This window comes from Lampetra fluviatilis, chromosome 25, assembly GCF_964198595.1.
Source record: "Lampetra fluviatilis chromosome 25, kcLamFluv1.1, whole genome shotgun sequence".
Classification (NCBI taxonomy): Eukaryota; Metazoa; Chordata; class Hyperoartia; order Petromyzontiformes; family Petromyzontidae; genus Lampetra; species Lampetra fluviatilis.
In genome coordinates this window covers 112741-125862 of record NC_136299.1, presented here as the reverse complement: position 1 = coordinate 125862, position 13122 = coordinate 112741, and the positions used below count along the sequence as shown (strand labels likewise).

Below are 13122 nucleotides of genomic sequence, written 5' to 3'. Positions count from 1 at the left end.
CTTGGCCCGCGACTGGAAAATGCTAGCTGACATTGTCCGGCAACTTGTGTTTCCTCCGGAGATCGCAACCACAACCCTAAGACCTGACATGGTGCTCTGGTCCCGTTCGCTCAAGAAGGTCTTCATCATTGAGCTCACAGTACCCTGGGAGGACTCAGTAGATGAGGCTTATGTGCAAAAACATCTGCACTATGCCAATCTAGCTGCCGAAGCACGGCATCATGGCTGGAACACAGAAGTCCGACCAGTGGAGGTGGGCTGCAGAGGTTTTGTGGCAACATCTACAACCAGACTGCTTAGAGACCTGGGAATTAAGGGCCAGAGCCAGCATTCGGCAATCAGAGCTGTATCGGAGGCGGCAGAAGGCAGCAGTCAGTGGCTCTGGATGAAGAGGAAAGACCCCAGCTGGGCCCCGAAGTGAGAGGGCCAGGAGGTATGCGGTCAACAATGCTTGACTCAGGGAGGAGGATGCCCCTGCCATGCATAGTCCCATGGGATGTTGGCTATCAACAACAAGGCAACTCCTATGACTAATTGGGAATGGGACGCAAGCGTAGGATTGATCACCCTGTCGCTGGCCGCCTTTGGGGAGGGTGTATAGTGTGAAAAGCCGAAACACCCTATGAACCAAAGGTACACTACTGACGATGCGCTCCCCAAATTTCACCAGGCTCACTGTTCATGAACTCTTGGAAGTGCTTGCACAAAGGATAGTAACGTCTCATCCTGTGTTCTTGGAATCTTTCAAGTCAAAGTATTGGTGAAAGTGATGCATGTGTAATATGAGGATATATCCGGCTCACTGACGTATCACAACTCGTCATGGTGATTGGCTCTGCCGGTCCTGGTTTACAGCCAATGGGGGGAAGCCTGGGGGCATGGCCCTGACGTGATGGAAATGTGACAGCTATAAGGATTGGTTCTGCTGGCTTTGGCCTCAGCCAATGGGGAGATGAGTCAGGGGCGTGGTCCCGGGAGCTGACAAGGAAGCCTGGAAGATTCGATGCAGGCTAACGAGGATTGGCGGAAACGTACCACGTGACCCGGGTATTAAATAGGGGTGGAGACGAACGACACGTGGTCAGAACGGGAACGAACAGAGGAAGGGGGCCACGCGGGAGCGGGGCTCCGAGTTGCCACGTGGAAGTGCGTCTCTCTCTGTCTATCTGTCCCTCTCACGCTGCCTATCAGCAGCGTGAAGTAACTGTAACATAAGTTGAATAAAAGACGGATTCCAGAAGTCGTCTCAACGAGCTTTATTACACATGTGAAGTGAAGCACGTGCTTTTTATTTAGCGTGTTAAAATTCACACCCGGCACGTGCCAACGCTTCTTAGTGCTCGCATGCTTCTCTTTGTGTCATTGATCACACAGCGGCCCAATGTCCTCCGCGTGTGACTCGTGTGTCACATTTTAGCTAGGCAGACATGGCTACGCATGTGGCAGCCTGTAATCCAGCAGTCATGGCTACGCATGTGGCAGCCTGTATTTCAGCAGTCGTGGCTATGCATGTGGCAGCCTGTAATCCAGCAGTCGTGGCTACGCACGTGGCAGCCTGTAATCCAGCAGTCGTGGCTACGCACGTGGCAGCCTGTAATCCAGCAGTCGTGGTTAGGCACGTGGCAGCCTGTAATCCAGCAGTCGTGACTAGGCACGTGGCAGGCTGTAATCCAGCAGTCGTGACTAGTCACGTGGCAGCCTCTAATCAAGCAGTCGTGACTAGGCACGTGGCAGCCTGTAATCCAGCAGTCGTGGCTAGGCACGTGGCAGCCTGTAATCCAGCAGTCGTGGCTACGAATGTGGCAGGCTGTAATCCAGCAGTCGTGGCTAGGCACGTGGCAGGCTGTAATCCAGCAGTCGTGACTAGTTACGTGGCAGCCTGTAATCCAGCAGTCGTGGCTAGGCACGTGGCAGGCTGTAATCCAGCAGTCGTGACTAGGCAAGTGGCAGGCTGTAATCCAGCATTCGTGACTAGACACGTGGCAGGCTGTAATCCAGCAGTCGTGACTAGGCACGTGGCAGCCTGTAATCAAGCAGTCGTGGCTAGGCACGTGGCAGGCTGTAATCCAGCAGTCGTGGCTACGCACGTGGCAGGCTGTAATCCAGCAGTCGTGGCTAGGCACGTGGCAGCCTGTAATCCAGCAGTCGTGGCTACGCACGTGGCAGCCTGTAATCCAGCAGTCGTGGCTACGCATGTGGCAGGCTGTAATCCAGCAGACGTGACTAGGCACATGGCAGCCTGTAATCAAGCAGTCGTGGCTAGGCACGTGGCAGCCTGTAATCCAGCAGTCGTGGCTACGCACCTGGCAGGCTGTAATCCAGCAGTCGTGGCTAGGCACGTGGCAGCCTGTAATCCAGCAGTCGTGGCTACGCATGTGGCAGGCTGTAATCCAGCAGTCGTGGCTAGGCACGTGGCAGGCTGTAATCCAGCAGTCGTGACTAGTTACGTGGCAGCCTGTAATCCAGCAGTCGTGGCTAGGCACGTGGCAGGCTGTAATCCAGCAGTCGTGACTAGGCAAGTGGCAGGCTGTAATCCAGCATTCGTGACTAGGCACGTGGCAGGCTGTAATCCAGCAGTTGTGACTAGGCACGTGGCAGCCTGTAATCAAGCAGTCGTGGCTAGGCACGTGGCAGGCTGTAATCCAGCAGTCGTGGCTACGCACGTGGCAGGCTGTAATCCAGCAGTCGTGGCTAGGCACGTGGCAGGCTGTAATCCAGCAGTCGTGGCTACGCACGTGGCAGCCTGTAATCCAGCAGTCGTGGCTACGCATGTGGCAGGCTGTAATCCAGCAGACGTGACTAGGCACATGGCAGCCTGTAATCAAGCAGTCATGGCTAGGCACGTGGCAGCCTGTAATCCAGCAGTCGTGGCTACGCACGTGGCAGGCTGTAATCCAGCAGTCGTGGCTAGGCACGTGGCAGCCTGTAATCCAGCGGTCGTGGCTACGCACGTGGCAGCCTGTAATCCAGCAGTCGTGGCTACGCACGTGGCAGCCTGTAATCCAGCAGTCGTGGCTAGGCACGTGACAGGCTGTAATCCAGCAGTCGTGGCTAGGCACGTGGCAGCCTGTAATCCAGCAGTCATGACTAGGCACGTGGCAGCCTGTAATCCAGCAGTCGTGGCTAGGCACGTGACAGGCTGTAATCCAGCAGTCGTGGCTGGGCACGTGGCAGCCTGTAATCCCATGGGTGTCAATGAGGTGTCAAGCGGGCTCGCCAGGAGAAGGCAGTACAGAAAGATCTGGACTCCACCTGTTCCGTCAGCAGGGAATAGAGTGTTTCCACCTCGCACACGCGTGGGTTTTGTCCACGTACTCCGGCTTCCTCGCAAATGTAAACACTCATTTGTTGACCGAAAACACCTTCATAAATAGAGGACCGCAGAGCTTGGGCAATTGTTGGCACCGGCTTACCGCATTGCTACTGCCTTCCTGGTTGTCTGTGATTCCTCTTCGCAAGTACGAAAGTGAGCGATTACTCTGCGACAGAGGCGCGTTACAAGTTGAACATTATTATTCAGTGTTCCTGAGCTGCAGATTCTCGGTGGGTGGGGAATGCGTGGTTGTAAAAGAACTTCACTGCTCGAGAGTTTGCTTGTGTAATAAAAGACTCCATCAGGCACTGCTGGTCTCCGTTGGTCTTTTATTTAGGTTCTTTCTCCGCACCCCGCTGGTCTCCTCCGCAGACCAGTGTCGTCTTGCGTGCGCCCCGCACGCGCTCCCTCGTCAGCTCCTCCACTCTTCCTCACACCCCGCTGGTCCTGATAAGGGACCAGTGTCTCCTCTCGCGTGCCGCACACGCTCCTCCATTAGCTCCTCCACTCCCGTACTCCGCTGGCCGACGGCGTGCTGAGGTCCTTCGGCCACGTGGCCGATGGCGCGGATCTCCTCTCACCACCCAACGTGGCTCAGCCTCTTAACTTCTCCAACTGTGCCGATCTCTTCTGGGCTCCAACTTATATCCTCTCCCCCCACGTGACCCTGACTCCTCCCCTTCCGGATCGTCAGATCCGGCCTTCCCATACTGCCCTGCTGGCTCCGCCCCCATTCACTTCGCCTCCCATTGGAGCCGAGGTGAACGGTGGCCCCTTCCACACGCCCCGCAGACCAGGCTCCGCCCCCCAATACCCCGGGCCGTGTGATTGGGCCAGAGCCCAGCAACAACCCCATTTACGCTCGCATTACACTTGTTAAAATAAATGCTGATGGCTAATATTGGTCTGGAGACCCTGTAAGTTGATGGGCTAAAAAGACAGAGGGCCCTCGCCCTTAACGGCTGCCATCCAAGCAGCAACTGGGGCACTGGTATACAGGTCATGGGTTCGATCCCAACCCTGACACCTGTATATTTGGAGTTTGCGTGTCTCTCTCCCTGTGGTCGCGTGGATTTTTCTCCGGGTCCTCTGGTTTTACCCTCCGCAGTTAAAATGAATAAGCGTTTAGAGTATTTGGCTGCTATAAATTCCAACATGATAAGTCACTTCGTTGAGCTGTCATTTATGGCCAGGTAGCTTCTAAAAAGAGCGATATAGCTCAGTGGGCCTTACCTGGTAAACTGTTTACCTGGCTTGACTCTGCTGACGAGGCCCTGAAAGTTGAAATCGGTCGAGAGATTGCATGTTTAACCCCGAGCATATTTTGTCAGTCAGCCCGAGGTCTGCTATGAGAAACGTGGTTTACTGCAATAAAGGTCATCACAACAATACCGCGACCAGGTTTCAGTAAAAATCGATTCCTGTTGGACGTATGTATATACGTTGAACGTCTTTCGCATCCTACATAGCCAACCGTGCTAATCGGAGGTGCGGGGGAACGACAACAAACTAAACAGTTCTAAAGAAATGTTGCCCCACCAACACAGATGCCAGTTCCAGGACTGTCCGGGTCACACCCGGACAGGTGGCAGCAACCCTGTTTGTTACCCGCGGTGTGCGCGCATTCTGTGCCACTGTGACGCTTGGAATCGTTTCTCGTGAGGGACCATCACTTACGCCTGCTGCTGCTGCTGCTCCTGCTGTGGCCCTGTAGCTGTGACAATGCAGATCGACTGCGTGAGGCTGCAAAACAAGGCATGGAACCCGCGAAATCTTAGTAGCTAACACAGAGGAGGTGTTATTGTTAAATAAACTGTTTTGGCGTTGAATTTGTTAGCCCGACGGCTCTGAATGACAGCTGGCATGGCATGGTATTTGGCGGCAGTTGTTTCCGCACAAACATCGAAAACGCACAACACAATACCTCCACCACCGTACCGGCACAGCTGGCGTGTGGGATTAGTGCCATAGAAAAGAGTTCACCACAAGGCGTGGGATCATGTTATTGTACAGGTTTGGAAAATGGGATGAAACTATGATCACAATTGCACCTATATAATGCACCTCGTGTGTGCATTACTATTATTATCATTATTATTACGAGTATTTGTTTCCAACCTGCATTAACTTTTTTGTCTGATGAGTTTCTCATCATTGACAGAAAGTGTTCCAAGTGATTCACTGTGGTTCGTGCTTTAAAGTGACCGAGCTTGGTATTGTCCATCAACACTCCAAGCAACTGCAGAGTGGATCACCACGATGACACTCCGGTGTGTGTGCATGTGGAGTGCGTGCATGTAACTGTTGGACGCTCCCTGCTCGGTGTGTGCGATGTGTGCACGTGGCGTGTACACGGTGTGCGTGGCATGTGGCATGTACACGGTGCGTAGCGTGTACATGGTGCGTGTACACGGTGCGTGGCGAGTACACGGTACGTGGCATGAACACGGTGCGTGGCGTGTATACGGTGCGTGTACACGGTGCATGGCGAGTACACGGTACGTGGCATGTACACGGTGCGTGGCGTGTACACGGTGCGTGGCGTGTACACGGTGCGTGGCGTGTACACGGTGCGTGGCGTGTACACGGTGCGTGGCGTGTACACGGTGCGTGGCGTGTACACGGTGTGCTCCATGTCCCCCCGCGGTGCGCGCTGTGGACCGGCACCTGCGGAGAGTGAGAGGGGCTGGGAGCCGTTGAGCTGCCCCTGCAGCTCATCCACGAGCTGGAACGCATCCAGCTTGAGTCCGCGCTCTTGCTCCAGCTGGCTGCGCATCTGCAGGTGCCACCGAGAGCTCAGCACCGCGACACACTCATCGTACACGTGCAGCACTTTTGGCAACCCACTGCTGGCTAATAACCGTGCCTCCAATTAGAACGGTTGGCTATGTATAGCGCGAAAGAAGTTCAACGTACGCACGTACATGGACATTAGCGATTGGTTTTTGATATAGCGCCCCTCCTATTCGCCGGGGCGTCTCGCAACGCTTTGCATTTCTCACCTCATCTCAACACGTTGGAAAGGGCACCCCCGGTGGCAGCTGTCCCTGTGTGGCCACAAGGCGACTCGGCAACCCCGCTTGAAAAACGGGCATTCCTTCTGACAGCAGGCGGGCAATGATTGCCGCCTCTGCTGTGTAATCCCAACCAAGTACTTTGCGGGTCATTTTCAAATTTGGTAAATTTGGGACCCTGGAATGAGGGCCATTGCTGCACCTCGAGGGTCGTGTGGGACCCTGCTTCCCCACCGTGGTCAGCGCAGGCTGTTGGAGGTGGTGAGGGGGGGGAGTTTACACGACACCTAAACTGTGCATTCCATTCAAACGTCACTCAAGACTGCTAAACCTCATTTACAATTTTGTCCTGGCTTTGACCGTTAATTGCACAGAACGTGTGCCCTGGTGACCCTTAACCTTGTGTTATACAATTGGCATTGTTAATCCAATCCATTTAAACCCATTATCGATGGGTTTTGATGTAGAATTCATGGAAGTTACCCCAGGGCTTGTATTTGGGCATTGGGTAATGGAGGTGAGTGATGTAGGTAATGTGGGTGAGCACCTGTCTGCCCTGTTAGTGATGTAGGTGAGTGACGTCGGTGAGTTATGTAGGTGAGTGACTTAGGTGAGCGACGTAGGTGAGCGACGTAGGTGAGCGACGTAGGTGAGCGACGTAGGTGAGCGACGCAGGTGAGCGACGTAGGTGAGCGACGTAGGTGAGCGACGCAGGTGAGCGACGCAGGTGAGCGACGCAGGTGAGCAACGCGATCTAAACCCAAAAACGTTGATTATGAAGGTGAGCACCTGTCTGTTCTCCACACCCAGCCGCTTGTGCTGGAGCTGGGCCACACGCTCGCTCTTCTCCAGCTCCACCGACAGGGTGCCCAGCTGTCGCTCGTTCTGCGACAGCTGCAAGGAGAACCGCGCCGCCGAGCTTGCATGGGCCTCCTCACGCGCGCGCCACACCTGCCGCTCCTGCTGCTCGCGATGCGACTTTTCCAGCTGCTGCTCGCGCTGCGGATGCGCGGCACGGACACGGCGAGCGGCACGGATGACACGGACACGAACGACCCAGACACGGATGACATGGATGACACAGACGACACGGACACGCAACGTGGGATTTTACTCAACGCTGTCGTCTTACGGAAGGGGCAGCGACTTTGACGCGAGCGCAGCCAAGTAGGCTGCCAGCTGCGGTAGGGCACAGAAAATAGTTAAATAATTGTACACTGGCCCAGCATCGGAGTCACACCGATTCAATAAACAAAGCTACATAGGGGTGGGTGGAGCAATGGCCCAGTGGTAAGCACTAGGCACTCCTATGAACCCAGTCACCTGAGTTTGATTCTTGGCCAATGTATAACATTAAAGCACGTGAGCAACTTCTGGAGCTGCTGCAGCTGGTGGTGGATGTATGTCCCAAGGATTTAAGGTGGCGGGAGCATGTTGGAGGTGAACATTAGGATGAGACTGCTGCGAAGGATGGGGAATGCGTGTGTGGGTCGGTGGGTGGGAAATGGGTGTGTGGGTGGGTGGGGAATGAGTGTGTGGGTCGGTGGGTGGGGAATGGGTGTGTGGGTCAGTGGGTGGGGAATGGGTGTGTGGGTCAGTGGATGGGGTATGCGTGTGTGGGTCAGTGACCATGGGGAGAAGCCCAAGCCAAGAGGAGGGTGATGAGACTGTAAGAGGAGACCTCGAAGGTTGGATGCCAGCTCGGGAACAGGCGTGGGATATGGCAGATGGAAGGAAGCGATGGTGAGATTTGTAGCGGTTGCGACCACTTGATGTGACTGGGGCTGCACCTCGTGCTGGAGCTGTGCACGAGCTTCCTGCCCTTCGGCCTGGGCCCAGGTCAAAGCCTGCTGGAGGGCCTGAGTGCGGGCGCGCAGTGACGTCGTCTCGGCGCCGGCCTCGGCCCGCACGCATGCTTGCTCCGAGCGTAGACGCGCCAGAGCCTGCACGTAACACGGCCACACGCGTAACACCGACCACACAACCACCGCACAGCTCACACAACACCGCACAACAAAAACAACAACCGCCATTCGCTATTAAGTGATAGTGATGTCACCATGGCACTTGTGCCAGGCTATGTGCACGTTAAGGCTACGTGAAGTGTCGAACGCCCACTGGCAGGTCACGGCACAGATCCAGGTGCCATGGGTCGACTAACTGAGATGACTGGCCTAAGCACCACCTGTGCCCCCTACTGTGCCAACTTGCTGTGTTTTAGCCACTCGGTGTTCTGCTCGTTGTTGTGAGCGTCGCTTCTCTGCCCTCCTTGCTGGAGGGCGACTGCCTCCAACTGCCCAGAAGCGTCCTTCACGAGCCTCCTCCACAGAGACCGATCTTGACACCGCTGGTACCAGTTATCCCCAAGTCCACTGAGCTCTACGTCCTCCTGTACCACATAACTCCATCTCTAGCCTGTGCCGCGCCCATTTAGCCCCTTCTATCCGGCCGAACAACAGCTGGTTAGCCATGCGGTGGCTGGCCATTCCGGCTACTTGACCCAGCCAACACAACCTTGCCTGCCGAAGGAGCTCACCGATAGGACTTTGTCCAGATCTTTCAAGGATGTGTGCTCCTCACACAATCCACACTGGTTAAACCCAGGATGGAATATAGGCAGGCCAGCCTAAATGTTTCTCACTGGTGAAGATGTTCCATTAGGGGGGTCCACGTTTCGCAAGCATAGAGAAGGGAGGGCATGACCGTGGCCAAGAAGACCTGAAGCTTCGTGTGCAGCAAGAGACCAGGTAGCTTCAAAACAGTGTTACGCAGCCGATGAAAAGATAATGCCGCTCGACTGATTCAGAGTGAGACCTCTGCTGTCAAACCAGAGCTGGTAATACTCGCCACTGTCTCCACAACTGCCCCATTACCAATTGGGAGTTGTGGGGGTGGAGTATCTGATGGTATAAAATACCCAGGCAGGTGCTTAGTTTTGGTGGGTATGATGGTAAGCTCTACCTCTTAGTGGCACGCTTTCGGTTCAGCAGCAGCACCTCCAACTACTCCTCTGAATGAGCGGCAATCACCAGATCACCGGTATACATAACATGGTTGACCAATAGGAAGACATCCCTTGAGTGCACCCGGGCATCGATTAGCCTCCCATTGCATCTGGACTAGATAGAAATTCCTCCGGTACAGCCATCAAAGGCTTCACGAACTACGTGGTCAAAACAGATGTTAAATAATGTGGGAGCCAGAAGACATCCCTTTTGCACCCCAAGGTGAACAGCCAGCATTGGTATAAACATGGGCATTTTCGTTCTATCATGTGTATCAGACCTCCCCTCCCCCTCTCTGTCCATTGTGTTGGCGTGTGCTGTAGTTGGCCGCTTGCGCACAATCGCTCCATTGTGTTGGCGTGTGCAGTAATTGGCAGTAATTGGCCGCTTGCGCACAATCGCTTCCACGCCGTCGCTCACCCTTTTGGCCTCGCCCCCCCTCCCTCCCGATACGTTTCCATTCATTGGCTACCATAGTCTGATGAGCTCCCCCCTCCCTCTCCTCCCCCCTCAACTCGCTTTTAAGGGATTACATCTTGAATCATTGCCTCACTTGATGCAGCTAATCTGGCTGTGACGGTCCCACCTGATGACGGAGACTTGTGTTGCCTCCGAAACGTCGTGATTTTTGTTTTTTATTTTATTTTATTTTCATTAATTTTGATGTTTTACCTACGTGACTTTACCGAAAAAACCTAAGAAGAAGACTCCGACTCCCGCCATGTAGTTTTACCCGGGCCTGCTCACCATCATGAAGGTCCTTAATGATTGTGAGCAGAGAGTCAGGGACTCCGAAAGCACGGAGAACAACCCAGAGCCCAGGCCTACGGATGGTATCATAGGCCTTGACCAGGTCAATAAAGCAGAGATATGTAGGTTCTGTGGGAATTCCCTACACCTCTGCTGTAACAGATGGACAGAAAATATGGCATCTGTGCAGGACCGCCCTTTCCTGAAACCACATTGGCGCTCCGCAAGCCACCCCTCAGCCTGCCTGCCAGGATCTTTCCCGGCACACTGAGGAGGGAGATGCCCCTGTAGTTGTTACAGTCTGTGCGGTCCCCCTTCTTAAAGAGGAGGACCACCAGGGCATCCTTCCAATCCTACGGAACCCACACACCACCAGCCACACAACCACCGCACAGCTCACACAGCACAGCACACCACCCCTGCCACATAACCACCACACAGCTCACACAACACAGCACACCACCAGCCACACAACCACCACACAGCTCACACAGCACCGCACACCACCAGCCACACAACCACCACACAACCACCACACAGTTCACACAGCACCGCACACCACCAGCCACACAACCACCACACAACCACCACACAGCTCACACACCACCAGCCACACAACCACCACACAGTTCACACAGCTCACACAGCACCGATCACACAACCACCACACAGCACTGCACACCACCAGCCACACAACCACCACACAACCACCACACAGCACCGCACACCACCAGCCACACAACCACCACACAACCACCACACAGCACCGCACACCACCAGCCACACAACCACCACACAGCTCACACAGCACCAGTCACACAACCACCACACAACCACCACACAACCACCAGTCACACAACCACAACACAGCACCGCACACCACCAGCCACACAACCACCACACAACCACCACACAGCTCACACAGCGCCGCACACCACCAGCCACACAACCACCACACAACCACCACACAGTTCACACAGCTCACACAGCACCGATCACACAACCACCACACAACCACCAGTCACACAACCACCACACAACCACCAGTCACACAACCACCACACAACCACCACACAGCTCACACAGCGCCGCACACCACCCGCCACACAACCACCACACAGCGCCGCACACCACCAGCCACACAACCACCACACAGCTCACACATCACCAGTCACACAACCACCACAAAACCACTACACAACCACCACACAGCTCACACAGCTCACACAGCTCACACAGCACCGGTCACACAACCACCACACAACCACCACACAGTTCACACAGCACAGCACACCACCAGCCACACAACCACCACACAACCACCACACAGCTCACACAGCTTACACGTCACGAGCCACACAAGCACAGCACTGTGCCTAGAGCACCGACCACACAACACAAGCACAGCACTGTTCACACAGCACCAGCCACAGAGAAATGAAACCAGCTTTAGACAGTCACACAAGCCAAGTGTAGACGATAGCAGGCGTCTGGCAGCATAGGAGGCACAGCATTGACCATTCAATGGGGTACTTCCCCCCGCCCCACAGATGTGTGAATGTGAAGTGAAGCGAAATTGGCTCCAAGCCAGGACTGGCGAGAGGCTTCTTCTTAATGTCCCCCAGCGTGAGCCGAGAGCCCGGAAGCATTCCCTCCCTCGGCCATAATTCCATCCCTGTTTGCGGAGTCCATCTGTTGGCCTCTCTTGCAACAACGATCCGTGCTGCAAGAGTATTCTTGTTTTCTCCTTGGTTTTCTACTCGAAGTGACTCGTGAGTGATGTCAATATTATCTGATGTAGGCCAAACAGTTTCAAGGGCATGCGCATTCATCATCAAAGCATATTTTGTTGGCATGTTTTGCCACAAGTATGCGTGGTTAATGCATACATGATGCCTTGTGACAGACGTAATTTGTAACACCTGTAGTTATGCCAGGAAGGGTAAAACACTTTATATGTTATCCCTTTAATATTGATCGAATGCTGGCAAAAAAGGGTCCAAACCGTGCGTTGACTGACTAGTTTAAAGAAATGCTTCCAAACACGGCGCACGCTCTCGTAATGTTCGACCCGAGCACAGTTTGATGTGACGAGCAGTCAAAGGCTGCGGAGGATGCCGTGAGGAGGGCCCGTTCAGACTTCGAGCGCGGCCGCTCGGAACGAATGGGCTCGGAGGGAACGACCTCGAAGGGAACGAGCTCAGAGGGAACGAGCTCGGAGGGAACGCACTCGACGTGCTGCTCGGTTACCCCACTGCTGGGGAGGTGGAGTTGGGGAGGTGGGGTTTGGGGGGAGACAAAAAAAATAAACAGAAAAAACCATGCAGTGTTTATCGTAGAGCGATACAACAATGGGGCGAATTGGAGGAGAGTTCACCCCAAGCAAGTGTGAGCCACCCCCATGGATGGCGTCGCGAACTCCCCTCCAGCGACCCCCCCCCCCACCAAAGACAAAGATCCCCTATGTCGCCTTAAAAGACCATCGGGGCAAATGCTGCTCATGAGTAGCACCGATGTTGACCAACACGGCACACGAGGGGGGTGGTGCTGGCCACGGCCAGCACCAGGTACTCATTTACACCGCGCACTGCACAAGGTACGCATTTCAGGCCGAGTCGACCTAGGGGTGTCCAAGAACTGTTTGAATATTCGCTGTCACTGTTATTTGTCGTGGTTGGGCATCGAACTCGAGTTGCTGGGTTTGATGGGCAGTGCGCTAACCACTGCACCGCCTCTCCTCCCACACCACCGGCGTCAAACCGGAGTTCGCAACTGCATCGATTAAACAATTTATGGCCCCGAATTCAGTGTTGGCAGAAAGGCAAAATCTCCCCAAATATGGGGCGAATGCAGTCCAAATGTGTGCAAAGTCTGCCGCATCGGCACAATTTTAACCGAAACTGTCTGTGGGGAGCGATTTTCTGCGACTCGCGAGTGAGACCGTGTGGCTCGTGAGTGAGACCGTGTGGCTCGCGAGTCAGACCACGTGGCTCGCGAGTCAGACCGTGTGGCTCGCGAGTGAGACCGTGTGGCTCGCGAG

General features: G+C 54.7%; 1 protein-coding gene across 2 annotated transcripts in view; it reads right to left on the bottom strand.

Annotated features, from left to right (window-relative positions):
• Nucleotides 1-13122, bottom strand: part of LOC144941628 (coiled-coil domain-containing protein 162-like) — a 39619-nt gene that overhangs the window by 9587 nt on the left and 16910 nt on the right. Inside the window, exons 6-9 of one of the 2 annotated variants that reach the window (XM_078867947.1) lie at nucleotides 8118-8270; nucleotides 7117-7326; nucleotides 5981-6089; nucleotides 4991-5056 (exon numbers count right to left, since the gene is read on the bottom strand). In XM_078867947.1, the coding sequence (XP_078724073.1) occupies nucleotides 4991-5056; nucleotides 5981-6089; nucleotides 7117-7326; nucleotides 8118-8270 (538 nt within the window). The remainder of the gene's footprint in view (nucleotides 1-4990; nucleotides 5057-5980; nucleotides 6090-7116; nucleotides 7327-8117; nucleotides 8271-13122) is intronic. The other variant, XM_078867948.1, reaches the window with a different exon arrangement.